This window comes from Trichomycterus rosablanca, chromosome 9 (assembly GCF_030014385.1).
Source record: "Trichomycterus rosablanca isolate fTriRos1 chromosome 9, fTriRos1.hap1, whole genome shotgun sequence".
NCBI lineage: Eukaryota > Metazoa > Chordata > Actinopteri > Siluriformes > Trichomycteridae > Trichomycterus > Trichomycterus rosablanca.
In genome coordinates this window covers 19,739,243-19,754,286 of record NC_085996.1, presented here as the reverse complement: position 1 = coordinate 19,754,286, position 15,044 = coordinate 19,739,243, and the positions used below count along the sequence as shown (strand labels likewise).

At 41.2% G+C, this 15,044-nt stretch overlaps 1 protein-coding gene across 1 annotated transcript in view; it reads left to right on the top strand.

Annotated features, from left to right (window-relative positions):
• cnih3 (cornichon family AMPA receptor auxiliary protein 3) overlaps positions 1 to 15,044 on the top strand; it is a 65,079-nt gene that overhangs the window by 25,968 nt on the left and 24,067 nt on the right. Inside the window, exon 4 of the mRNA XM_063001229.1 lies at positions 14,854 to 14,966. Coding sequence (XP_062857299.1) covers positions 14,854 to 14,966 — 113 coding nt within the window. The remainder of the gene's footprint in view (positions 1 to 14,853; positions 14,967 to 15,044) is intronic.

Genomic DNA, 15,044 nt, shown 5'->3' with positions numbered 1-15,044 from the left:
GAAATAAAGGTTTTTTAAAAAGAGGGGTTCTTATATTAACCTCTTTAACTGAGAGTTGTCATAATTTTCAGCAGTTCTAGAGCATTTGATTCATGATTGTGTGCAGCACACACTTATAGACAGGAACAAGATTTAAATGCATAGCAGCTTTGGTGTGCAATATCTATACTGAAAACCACTAATTTAAAAGATAATCGTTATTAGATGAGACAACGGGGGCACAAAAGATTTGACTAAACTATAAAAATGTCTCAACTCAGCATGCATCCGGTTTTAGCAGCCTTTATTAACTCTCAGAATTGTACCAGTTAATGCACATCTCATTAGTGGTGATTTAACTAGATTACTTTCTGAGATGTTGGAGTGTCAATTGTTCTTCTGCCCTAGGGAGGAAGACTCATTTGCGTTTTCACCACACTGCCTTAGCCTCAGAAACATTTAAACTGGACCCTGGCAAATGCTGCACAGCAGGAGCTCATAAACAGCTTAGACAATGTTACAGTATTAAAATAATGAGTAATAGATTGAATATTTTTTATTTTAGATTTAAAATCTTGAATTATTCACATGAATATGAACAAGATTTGTTTAATAAAAAAAAAAAACTACAATGAGAAAAGTTCTGAAAGAGTAAGGTTGAAACCTACATTTTTAATCCGGGTTTAAAAACAGAATGAAGTTTATAATCTTAATATCTTCTGGAAAACTGTTTTAGTGTTGAGAAATAATATAAGAAAAACATGACCACAGAGTAAGCTGTAAGTGATTTTATGGATTAACAGAAGACCTCTGTTAAAATGCTTTGCATTGGCTACACTATTTTAGTACGTACTGTATGTGAATAAAATATGCTGGCTTTAAGCCGCTCAGGTGGCGCAGCAGTAAAAACACACGCTAGAACACCAGATCTGGGATCTCAAATACATCGTATCAAGCCACATGAACAACGATTTAACTGTTGCTCATACAGGGGTTGGATATTAAGCCGGATAGGGGCTCTCTCATGACAAAGAGTGCACTGATCAGGGTGTGTCTCTCCATATACAGTGCTGATCCGCATTGCACTTGTCAAAGTGTAGGTGACAAAATGCATACGGCTGCTGCCCATGTGTCGGAGGGGGTGTGGGCTAGCTTCATTCTCCTCAATCAGAGCCGGGGTCGGCATTAGTGGAGAGGAACCATGACCCCATCGGGCAATTAGACGAGCTAAATAAAATATATAATTAAAAAATTAGGGCTTTAAATGAATTGGGCATTAGTGAGACATTGTAGTCAATTCAGCAGTTAACAGAAAGTCATTGTAAATTAAATAAGACTGAAATAGTATAATCATGTTTTATTTAAGGACATGAGCTTCAGTTCATTCAAAATGACATAGCTCATTATAAGCAACTGCAGTTGATGCCCAACAGTTTATATTAATTTGAGGTCATTGCAAAAGGACTTTAATTCTATGTAGCAAGACAAGGAAACACTCAGCAGCTGTACTGTTTTGGTTTAATGGTTGGCTGTGCATGAGAATTGGTAAAATGAGCATAAATGTGGCAGAATAATTGCATTGGTGTGTCCAGATGTAGGTGTTTTTATTCTTGGCAGGGCAGATATTGGGTGCAGTTATTACAAACAAAATTCGAAAAATGTTAATAACAGATAATATACAAGATTCTACTTCACAGATTGAAAGCCACGTATCAACAACATCTGGAAACATTACAAACTTCTCTGGGTTCAGATTCCGTATTATCTGAAAAAGATCCATCACAGTTTTTGGAGCAAAGAGCTGGGAACCATCAGCCAAACTCACATTGCCTTGACCTATATTACTAACTTTTGAACTGAAACCTGAAAATGCTGTGTGGCAGAAACTCATATGTATGAGCAGCGTAGAGCGTATGGCTTTAAAATCCCAAATAAATCTGCCTGGTTAAACATTTATGATTCACTCTGATGTAGCTATAAATCTCTTCTAGAAAAGAGTGATTAATAATAAAGCACACAGGTCTTATGTTTTTAAAATGTATTAAAACAGACATGAATTGTTCTCTTGAAAAGGCAGCGTTTTATAAAAATAGCAGCATCGTGGATTGAAGCAAATAGGCTGTGTTCAGGCAGGCGGTACCAGAACCATTAGTCTGTCATTTGAGCTCTGAAACCAGGAGCACTCTGAATAGAGGGTGGAAAGGATGATCCCAAGGGTCTAAAACAGGCAGTGGCCCATAATTACTGGATCATTAACTCTTATTGCATATGATCTGTTGAAACTACTTTGGCTTGAATAGGATTGTGGTGGGTTTGTTACCACTGGTGAGGAACAGCAGTACACTGCAGTTCATCACAAAGCCACCCATTTACTTAAACATTTGAGTTATTTAAATTAGCCAATCCACCCAGATGGATAGCATTAAAAACAGAACATAGCATAATATGGAGAATGATACAGGGATACAAAGCATAGCTTAAACATTTTATTTGGTTATAATGGGAAGTAGACGTAACAAATGGGCAATATGGGAGACAAGGGGTAGACACATATGCCGATGTGTTTCACAAAATGTTTAATAATAACAAGGCAGGGGTACACAAGACAAGACCAGACACAAACACATGAACTAAGCTAAATGCTAAGCTAACTGCTAAACTAAACACACATGAAACCTGACTAAACTATTCTAGATCCTAAGCGAAGCTAACACAGGCTAAAACCAAACATGAAAAAGACCACAACACTGAACAAGACCACAACACTAAACAAGACTACTAAGCATGAGCAATCAAAATTCTAAACCACAACCATGAGCAGTCCAAACCATGAGCAGTCCAAACCATGAGCAGTCCAAACCATGAGCAGCCCAAATCACGAGCAGTTCAAACCATGAGCAGCCCAAATCACAAGCAGTCCAAACCATGAGCAGCCCAAACAAAGAATTTTATCCAAAATTGCTTCCATTGAAGCCTTACCTTAAATGCCATGAGCACTTAAACTGCAGTTAGGTTCAGCTGTGGATCATTAGCTTCATTGACCAATCATCATGAGGGGCGACGGCTAGCCACTAAAGACAAATCCACCTCCAACATGACTAGCAGGTGCAGCATATTGGCTTAGTGGATAGCATTGTTGCCTCGCAACAGGAAAGTCCTGGGTTCAATCTCCAGGTGGAGTGGTCCGGGTCCTTTCTGTGTGGAGTTTGCATGTTCTCTCCGTGTCTGCATGGGTTTCCTCCGAGAGCTTTGGTTTCCTCCCATAGTCCAAAGACATGCAAGTGAAGTGAATTGGAGATATGAAATTGTTCATGACTGTATTTGACATTAAAAGACTAATAAAGCTTGTGATTGTTTTGCTAGATGCATAATATATTTAAAGACAATGTACTATACATTAATTAAAACTACTGACAGCAAGAAGCAGACTGGGTCAAAACATCTCCAAAACAACTGGCGAACCAGTGACAGGGTCATGTATCCCCAAGGCTCTTTAATTGTCATGGGAAGCATAAGCTAGCTTGTTCGGTTCAATTCCACAGAAGAGCTACCTTGGCACATTAAAAAAAATAATGTTGGCTTTTTTTAAGATAACAAATAAATACATTCATCTCCAATATTCTGCTCTATTTAATTAATGTCCAGCTAAGACTTGCATAAAGTTTAGGATCTTAAATGCAATTTGAAATTCCCCCACATAGCTAATAATAGTTTTTGTATTAATTTATAAAAAAATATATATATTTTTTAAGTTTAAGTATTCCAAATGAAAACTGCCAAAAACTGTATAATTAGTGGAGAGAAGAAAAAATAACGAGAGTGCAACCGTCAACATACATCACATTTATAATTAGGTAACCAAAGCATAAAATGTGAACCCGCACCCACTACAAGGGTAGACCATTTTGAAAGTTGCAATTAAGAAAATTTTAATGTCTCCTATTTGTTCTTAGTAGCATCCCCTAATTACCCAAGAAAATAAACAGCATTGAAGGAGCCAGCTCATAGTAAATGCCTTACTACAAGACTTTAGTGTATTGACAAATAAGTTAAAAATGGACATTAAAGAAAATGTGCCTGCTGAACAAAAAGGCAATTTAAGACCTGTAATTAAAAGTTAAATTACACTGTAAAAACAGTAATTGTGATGAGCTGCTAATGAATTTATAAAAGTATTCTACCAAAATAATTGTTGTCTATAAATATGAATGCTAATTCGTAAGCCAAAGCTAAGCTAATGGCTAACAAGGGGCAAGACACTATGGGGAAACCACGATATAAGCAAGGACAAAGCTACAAAAACAAGACTATACAACAGCTAGGCATTGACAAGGGTTGAGGTTATATTAAGGCTACGCTATAACAAGAATATCAAGGTTATAATATGGCTAGGGTAGAGCAAGAAATCAGTGTTATACTATGGCTAGACTACAACAGGGCTAGCTTCAACAAGGGTTTAATGCTTTCACCGATCAGCCATAACATTAAATCCACCTCCTTGTTTCTACACTCACTGTCCATTTTATTAGCTCCACTTACCATATACAGGGGTTGGACAAAATAACTGAAACACCTGTCATTTTAGTGTGGTAGGTTTCATGGCTAAATTGGACCAGTCTGGTGGCCAATCTTCATTAATTGCACATTGCACCAGTAAGAGCAGAGTGTGAAGGTTCAATTAGCAGGGTAAGAGCACAGTTTTGCTCAAAATATTGCAGTGCACACAACATTATGGGTGACATACCAGAGTCCAAAAGAGGACAAATTGTTGGTGCACGTCTTGCTGGCGCATCTGTGACCAAGACAGCAAGTCTTTGTGATGTATCAAGAGCCACGGTATCCAGGGTAATGTCAGCATACCACCAAGAAGGACAAACCACATCCAACAGGATTAACTGTGGACGCAAGAGGAAGCTGTCTGAAAGGGATGTTCGGGTGCTAACCCGGATTGTATCCAAAAAACATAAAACCACGGCTGCCCAAATCACGGCAGAATTAAATGTGCACCTCAACTCTCCTGTTTCCACCAGAACTGTCCGTCGGGAGCTCCACAGGGTCAATATACACGGCCGGGCTGCTATAGCCAAACCTTTGGTCACTCGTGCCAATGCCAAACGTCGGTTTCAATGGTGCAAGGAGCGCAAATCTTGGGCTGTGGACAATGTGAAACATGTATTGTTCTCTGATGAGTCCACCTTTACTGTTTTCCCCACATCCGGGAGAGTTACGGTGTGGAGAAGCCCCAAAGAAGCGTACCACCCAGACTGTTGCATGCCCAGAGTGAAGCATGGGGGTGGATCAGTGATGGTTTGGGCTGCCATATCATGGCATTCCCTTGGCCCAATACTTGTGCTAGATGGGCGCGTCACTGCCAAGGACTACCGAACCATTCTGGAGGACCATGTGCATCCAATGGCGGTGCCGTGTATCAGGATGACAATGCACCAATACACACAGCAAGACTGGTGAAAGATTGGTTTGATGAACATGAAAGTGAAGTTGAACATCTCCCATGGCCTGCACAGTCACCAGATCTAAATATTATTGAGCCACTTTGGGGTGTTTTGGAGAAGCGAGTCAGGAAACGTTTTCCTCCACCAGCATCACGTAGTGACCTGGCCACTATCCTGCAAGAAGAATGGCTTAAAATCCCTCTGACCACTGTGCAGGACTTGTATATGTCATTTCCAAGACGAATTGACGCTGTATTGGCCGCAAAAGGAGGCCCTACACCATACTAATAAATTATTGTGGTCTAAAACCAGGTGTTTCAGTTATTTTGTCCAACCCCTGTAGAAGCACTTTGTAGTTCTACAATTACTGACTGTAGTCCATCTGTTTCTCTACATACTGTTTTAGCCTGTTTTCACCCTGTTCTTCAATGGTCAGGACCACCACAGAGCAGGTATTATTTAGGTGGTGGATCATTCTCAGCACTGAAGTGACACTGACATGGTGGTGGTGTGTTAGTGTGTGTTGTGCTGGTATGAGTGGATCAGACACAGCAGCGCTGCTGGAGTTTTTAAATACTGTGTCCACTCACTGTCCACTCAATTAGACACTCCTACCTAGATGGTTTACCTTGTAGATGTAAAGTCAGGGACGATCGCTCATCTATTGCTGCTGTTTGAGTTGGTCATCTTCTAGACCTTCATAAGTGGTCACAGGACACTGGCCATGGGGCGCTGCTGGCTGGATGTTTTTGGTTTGTGGACTATTCTCAATCCAGCAATGACAGTGAGGTGTTTAAAAACTCCAGCAGCGCTGCTGTGTCTGATCCACTGATACCAGCACAACACACACTAACACACCACCACCATGTCAGTGTCACTGCAGTGCTGAGAATGATCCACCACCCAAATAATACCTGCTCTGTAGTGGTCCTGGGAGAGTCCTGATCATTGAAGAACAGCATGAAAGGGGGCTAACAAAGCATGCAGAGAAACAGATGGACTACAGTCAGTAATTGTAGAACTTTAAAGTGCTTTTATATGGTAAGTGGAGCTGATAACATTGACAGTGAGTATAGAAACAAGGAGGTAGTTTTAATATTATGGCTGATCGGTGTATACACATGACAATTATTGAATAACATGGAACAGGTGGTGATCATAAACATGATGGCAAATTAGGAGGCAGGGGTGGAAACAAAAGATACAAACATTAAGTCTATGTGCTCCCGGAACTGAGGGCGACTGGGTTTGTTTACATCTGTCAGCCGCGTGTCACTGGTCGTGGAGGAGGTCTCGCGATACTTTACCGTGAGCAGTTGAAAGCCTCCACTCTCACTCTACCTGTCTACCATACATTTGAAGTAGCAGCCATACAGTTGTATGGACCAAAACCTACTGTTCTGGCTACTATTTATCGTTCTCCCAAGCCCAATAAGGATTTTATAAATGACTTTTCAGCATTTCTCACATTCCTCTGTTTACATTTTCCTAACATCATTGTGCTTGGTGATTTTAACATACAGTGTATCACAAAAGTGAGTACACCCCTCACATTTCTGCAGATATTTAAGTATATCTTTTCATGGGACAACACTGACAAAATGACACTTTGACACAATGAAAAGTAGTCTGTGTGCAGCTTATATAACAGTGTAAATTTATTCTTCCCTCAAAATAACTCAATATACAGCCATTAATGTCTAAACCACCGGCAACAAAAGTGAGTACACCCCTTAGTGAAAGTTCCTGAAGTGTCAATATTTTGTGTGGCCACCATTATTTCCCAGAACTGCCTTAACTCTCCTGGGCATGGAGTTTACCAGAGCTTCACAGGTTGCCACTGGAATGCTTTTCCACTCCTCCATGACGACATCACGGAGCTGGCGGATATTCGAGACTTTGCGCTCCTCCACCTTCCGCTTGAGGATGCCCCAAAGATGTTCTATTGGGTTTAGGTCTGGAGACATGCTTGGCCAGTCCATCACCTTTACCCTCAGCCTCTTCAATAAAGCAGTGGTCGTCTTAGAGGTGTGTTTGGGGTCATTATCATGCTGGAACACTGCCCTGCGACCCAGTTTCCGGAGGGAGGGGATCATGCTCTGCTTCAGTATTTCACAGTACATATTGGAGTTCATGTGTCCCTCAATGAAATGTAACTCCCTAACACCTGCTGCACTCATGCAGCCCCAGACCATGGCATTCCCACCACCATGCTTGACTGTAGGCATGACACACTTATCTTTGTACTTCTCACCTGATTGCCACCACACATGCTTGAGACCATCTGAACCAAACAAATTAATCTTGGTCTCATCAGACCATAGGACATGGTTCCAGTAATCCATGTCCTTTGTTGACATGTCTTCAGCAAACTGTTTGCGGGCTTTCTTGTGTAAAGACTTCAGAAGAGGCTTCCTTCTGGGGTGACAGCCATGCAGACCAATTTGATGTAGTGTGCGGCGTATGGTCTGAGCACTGACAGGCTGACCCCCCACCTTTTCAATCTCTGCAGCAATGCTGACAGCACTCCTGCACCTATCTTTCAAAGACAGCAGTTGGATGTGACGCTGAGCACGTGCACTCAGCTTCTTTGGACGACCAACGCGAGGTCTGTTCTGAGTGGACCCTGCTCTTTTAAAACGCTGGATGATCTTGGCCACTGTGCTGCAGCTCAGTTTCAGGGTGTTGGCAATCTTCTTGTAGCCTTGGCCATCTTCATGTAGCGCAACAATTCGTCTTTTAAGATCCTCAGAGAGTTCTTTGCCATGAGGTGCCATGTTGGAACTTTCAGTGACCAGTATGAGAGAGTGTGAGAGCTGTACTACTAAATTGAACACACCTGCTCCCTATGCATACCTGAGACCTAGTAACACTAACAAATCACATGACATTTTGGAGGGAAAATGACAAGCAGTGCTCAATTTGGACATTTAGGGGTGTAGTCTCTTAGGGGTGTACTCACTTTTGTTGCCGGTGGTTTAGACATTAATGGCTGTATTTTGAGTTATTTTGAGGGAAGAATAAATTTACACTGTTATATAAGCTGCACACAGACTACTTTTCATTGTGTCAAATTTTCATTTTGTCAGTGTTGTCCCATGAAAAGATATACTTAAATATCTGCAGAAATGTGAGGGGTGTACTCACTTTTGTGATACACTGTACATATGGACAATGTTAATCACATTACTACTAAGGATTTTATATCTTGCTTGGACAGTTTTGGATTACAACAACATATCAACTTTCCAACACACTCTAAAGGACATACCTTGGATTTAGTCTGCTGTTCTGGTGTAACTCCCCACAACTGTACTGCCACTGATCTCCCTGTCTCTGATCACTTGTTAATTTCATTCAATATCAATATGATTCTATCTAAAAGTAGACCACTACGTGACATTACATATCATAATATTAAAAATATTAATCTAACTTCTCTTTTATCAGGTATTGACAGTTTTCCTAACCTTAGTCTTTCAGCCACTACTGATGATTTGGTTTGTCACTATAACACTGGACTTCATTCTCTACTGGACTCACTTGCTCCATTAAAAACCCGGACTGTTTCTTTCACCCATTCAGCTCCTTGGTTTTTACCCCATCTACGTCAGCTTAAAACTACAGGACGCCAGCTGGAACGTCTCTTTAGGAAAACTGGCCTTATAATACACAAGGAGCTATATCATAACCATCTTCTTCTATATAAAGATAATCTTCACACAGCAAAATCCCAGTACTATTCCCAATTAATTAGAGCTGGTGATGGAAACACACGGGCCCTGTTTTCTCTGGTCACTTCCACTCTTCGCCCACCTGACTCTTTACCTTCACACTTCTATTCTGTCGATCATTGCAATTTGTTAATGTCATTTTTCAATACTAAAATAGATCTGATACACCAGCAATTGCTTCCTGTTACTTCTTGTACCGTATTTTCCCCAGTGTCGGTCCCTCTTATTCATCCATTTACTACTTTTCACCTTCCCACTATCTCTGATATATCTAATCTCATCCAGAAATCAAAATCTTCCACTTCTCAACTTGATCCTTTCCCAACACCCCTGGTCAAAGCAAGTTTACCTGCTATATTGCCTCTGATAACTGCCATTATTCACTCCTCCCTCACCTCTGGATCTGTCCCTTTGTCATTAAAGTCTGCCTCAGTCACCCCTATTTTAAAGAAACCCGGTCTAGATCCTAACAACTTCAATAACCTTCGTCCCATCTCTAATCTGCCTTTTCTTTCAAAAATCCTTGAAAAGACAGTTGCTTCTCAGGTACATTCTCACCTCTCCAATAATCACCTTTATGAGCAGTTTCAATCTGGTCTTCGTCCCTATCATAGTACAGAAACAGCTCTCCTCAAAATAACAAATGACCTTTTGACTGCAGCAGACTCAGGTTTTTTATCCATACTCATTCTCCTTGATCTGAGTGCAGCATTTGATACCATCTCCTATTCTATTCTCCTCCATAGACTATCAGCCATTGGTTTTTCCAACATACCTCTGGACTGGTTCACCTCATATCTCTCTGATCGCACTCAGTTTATTCAATTAAAGACATTTACATCCCAACCATCTCCCCTCACTTCTGGTGTTCCTCAAGGTTCGGTTCTAGGTCCTATTCTTTTCATCATTTACCTTCTTCCTTTAGGTCATATTTTCCATAAGTATAATATCCAGTTTCATTGTTATGCAGACGACACCCAGCTCTACCTTTCTAGCAAACCCACTTCTACCCTCCCTCCCTCCTCCCTCTGCAATTGCTTACAGGAAGTCAAGTCTTGGTTTTCCTCTAATTTTCTCAAACTCAATAGTGATAAAACAGAGGTTCTTCTCATTGGTTCTAAATCTGTCCTTGCTAAAGTAGACAGTTTCTCAATTTCCATTGACAACACTCTTGTTTCCCCCTCCCTTCAGGTAAAGAGTCTGGGTGTCGTCCTTGATAGCACTTTGTCTTTCCAAACTCACATAAATAACATCACTCGGTCTGCATACTTTTATATTCGTCATATTAACCGTCTCCGTCCTTCCCTCACTCCTGACAATACTGCCATTCTGGTCCACTCCCTGGTCACATCCCGTTTGGACTATTGCAATTCTCTTCTGTTTGGTCTCCCCCTCAAGTCCCTCCATAAGCTACAACTAGTTCAGAATGCTGCTGCCCGTGTCATTTCTAGAACCCCATCCATTCATCACATCACCCCCGTTCTTCAACAGCTCCACTGGCTCCCTGTTAAATTTCGCATTGACTATAAACTTATACTGCTCACTTTTAAGGCTATCCATCATCTTGCTCCTCCATATCTCACCAAGCTCCTTCATATAAATAGACCCAGCCGGACCCTTAGATCTTCCTTATCCATTAGTCTTATTGTCCCTCCAGCCCGTCTGACTACCATGGGGTCTAGAGCTTTTAGCCGTTCGGCTCCCCGTCTCTGGAACTCCCTCCCACCAGACATTCGTAATATTGACTCTCTAGACATTTTTAAATCACGCCTCAAAACTTACTTGTTTAGGACAGCATACAGTCTTTAGCCTGTTCTCTTGACTATATATATTTTTAAAATTCTTTCCCTGTTTTTATTGCTGTTTTATGCTGTTTGTATGTTTATTCTTTTATGTACGGTGACCTTGAGAGTCCTGAAAGGCGCCTATAAATAAAATTTATTATTATTATTTATGTGTCACGTAAACAAACCACAAGAATGTATGTGTTCCTGGAGGAAAGAGAAGCTGAAACCATGACAGTAACTTTTTTTAAAAGCAGCTTAATTATTTTTACTTTATTATATAAAACACATTGAACGGTGCCCAGGTGGCACAGCGGGATATTCTGTTAGCACACTAGCACTGAGATTCTTAACACCCTGGTACGAATCTCAGCTCTGCTACCGGTCGGCTGGGTGCCATCTAACTGGCATAACTGGCAGTGCCTGCAGCAGACAAAATTGGCCCCTGAGTCTGCTGGACTGAGTGAGTGGGGTCCTCAACCGCTGTGCAAAAATCCTGGTTAGCAGACCAAGGTGCCTGTGCAGAAGTGGATAAGTCTCATGTGCGAATCCACCGAAGCACAGCCAAAAAAGAAGGGGTCGAGGGACTGGGCACATGTCTGAGGGGGCATGGAACAGACAAACATACCCTCATTGAATGCAATAGGGATCACCAGCAGCGGAATACTAACTGGCTACGCTAAATCGTGAGAAAAAGGGAGAAAATTGCAGACAGGATGAACCTGAGATATTTCATGCTTTGTCTTCATTTCATTTATTAATAAACATCCATTCCAAACATGCATTTCAGGCCTGCAACACATTCCAAAAAAAGTTGGGACAGTAAAGCATTTACCACTTTGTAATGTTGCCATCCCCTTTCACCACACTTAAAAGACGTTTTGGCACCGAGAAGACCAAGTGATTTACTGTAGCTTTTATTTTGTCTCATTCTTCCTGCAAACACGTCTTAAAATGTGCAACAGTGCGGGGTTGACGTCGCATTTTTCATTCCAAAATTCTCCACACATTCTCTATTGGGGACAGGTCAGGACTGCAGGCAGGCCAGTCCAGTACCCTCTTCTTCTGCAGCCATGTCTTTGTAATGTGTGCAGCGTGTGGTTTTGCATCGTCTTGTTGAAAAATGCATGGACATCCCTGGAAAAGATGACGTCTTGAAGGCAGCAAACGTTGCTCTAAGATCTCAATGTACTTTTCTGCATTAATGCTGCCATCACAGAAGTGTAAATTACCTTTGCCAAGGGCACTGACACAGCCCCATACCATGACAGACCCTGGCTTTTGGACTTGTTGCTGATAACAGTCTGGATGTTCCTTTTCGTCTTCGGTCCAGAGCACATGGCTATTTTTTCCAGAAAAGACCTAAAATGCTGATTCATCTGACCACAGTACACGTTTCCACTGTGTGATGGTCCATCCTAGATGCCTCAGAGCCCAGAGAAGTTGACGCCACTTCTGGACATGGTTAACATAAGGCTTCTTTTTTGCACAGTACAGTTTAAGTGGCATTTGTGCATGTAACTCTGTATTGTAGTGCTTGACAAAGGTTTGCCAATGTAATCCCTCACCCATGTGGTTATATCAGCTATTGTTGAGTGACGGTTCTTGATGCAGTGCCGTCTGAGGGATCGAAGATCACGAGCGTTCAGCTTAATCTTGCGCCCTTGGCCTTTACGCACTGAAATTCCTCCCGATTCCTTGAATGGTTTAATTATATTATGCACTGTAGAGGGAGAAATATGTAAATCCCTTCCAATCTTTCTTTGAGGTACATTGTTTGTAAACATTTCAATCATTTTCTTACACATTTGTTGACAATCTGGAGATCCTCTGATCATCTTTGCTCATCAAAGACTCAGCCTTTCCTGGATGCTGCTTTTGTACCAAACCATGATTACAATCACCTGTTGACATCACCTCATGGAATCACATCATTATTTCGTTTTTTCACCTCATTACTAGCCCTAAATTGCCCCTGTCCCAACTGTTTTTGGAATGTGTTGCAGGCCTGAAATGCAGGAATGGAGGTTTTATTAACAAATGAAATGAAGTTGAGCAGACAAAACATGAAATATCAAAGTAAATGTAAGGAACACTGCATTTTTATTTTATGTGCATTTTCCATACTGTCCCAACTTTCTGATTTGGGATTGTAGAAAAAAAAACACATTGATACAGCCAAAAGTATGTAGACACTCTGCAACTTTCATCAATTACATGTTTCATAATTATATAAAAACCTTGTTTGATGAGTTTGGTGTGGTGAAGCATTAGTGGCCTGTGCAGAGTCTTAATCTCAATCACATTGGACACTTTTTTTTTTGCATTCTTCCCAGTTTTCCTCCCAATCTAGTCATATCCAATTACCCGATTGCATTTTGTTTCCTCTCTGCAAATGTTGATCACCACCCTGGTTGAAGAGAGCAGAGACTGACACATGCCCCCTCCGACACGTGTGCAGTAGCCGACTGCATCCTTTCACCTGCACGAGGCGATCAGTGTTGTGTATGGAGAGCCACACCCTGATCAACGCATTATTCCTCAACTCTGTGCAGACGGCATCAATCAGCCAGCAGAGGTCGTAATTGCATCAGTTATGAGGTCCCGTCCGGCAAGTCAGGGTGTGTCTCTCCGCACACAGTGCTGATTCGCATTGCACTCGTCAAAGTGTAGGTGATAAAATGCATACGGCTGCTGCCCACGTGTCAGAGGGGGCGTGGGTTAGCTTTGTTCTCCTCAATCAGAGTGGGGATTGGCATTGGTGGAGGGGAAGCATGACGCAATCAGGCAATTGGGTGGAATATATATATATATAAAGAAAGTTCAAATGGTTTTTATTAGGGATGTCCCGATCCGATCTCAAAGATCGGCATCGGGGCCGATCAAGGCATTTTTTAACTGATTGGTATCGGCTTTACTAAGGCCGATCCTAAGCCCCATCCTTTGTTTTACGTCAGCATGTCCGCTGTGTGGAAATACTTTAAATTGGAAAGTGAAACAAGTCCAACAGCGAAGTGTAATGTCTGCAATGCGAGCGTTTCACGAGGCGGTAGGAGCAGAGCTGCGTTCATTACTGTAGAATTTTACTATTTATATGGTGTGTGAGTCAAGGATCACTCCGGTTTACAAAACAATAACTTTTAATCCGAGTATGAAAACTTCAGGACCATAACATACAGGGTTACCATGTTACAAGACTGAACGACATCTCAGTATCAAGCACTCTGATTGGCTTAGTTATGTAACCGAGCATCATAGTGATGCACTTGCTTAATAAAGAAATAAATACACGGTATATTCACAAATTGTCGGGAGCATAACACTTTATTAACTTCTTCTGTTACGGTACCGAACAGCGGACAGCTAGAGTCATCGTGTTAGCCAAGCACGCTATTCCATGCACTATGGAAGCCCCAAAGGGTCAAAACACACTCACTTCGCGTAGAAACGTCCATCAAACCATTGTCACAATAGAACCACAGAAACGTTTGTTACAGTTCCAACACGGCAGGCATTTTTTTTCCTACAGCACTGCAGAACTATTCAGTTGTTAAACATATACATTGGATTAATTTGAATAACTGTAATGTACTTGAAGTGTGCACTGTGTGAACAGTATTATCCAGTTCTTATCTAGACAATATCTAGAAAATACAAGTATCGGTTTGAGACTCGGTATCGGATCGGGATCAAAATTAAAGATCGGGAACAAAAAATCTTGATTGGGACATCCCTAATTTTTATAATTATAATTGAAATCACATTTACTGAACATAAAAAGGAGACAATATAACTTTAGTCTATTACAATTTTAGTTAATAGAATTTTAATGGCACATGAATGTCTTGTTGTTATAGCTGGCACTAAATGATAACATCTATAATGTGTCTGTTCTTCCACCAGCTGGTGCTTCCAGAATATTCAATCCACAGTCTCTTCTGTATCATGTTCTTGTGTGCCCAGGAGTGGCTTACTGTGGGTTTGAACATCCCTCTACTATTTTACAACACATGGAGGTAAGCTTCTGAGCCAACTTTTTTTTTAAGTACTATGGTCATGATTGGCCATTTTTAATGTGATAAATGCTGCTAATG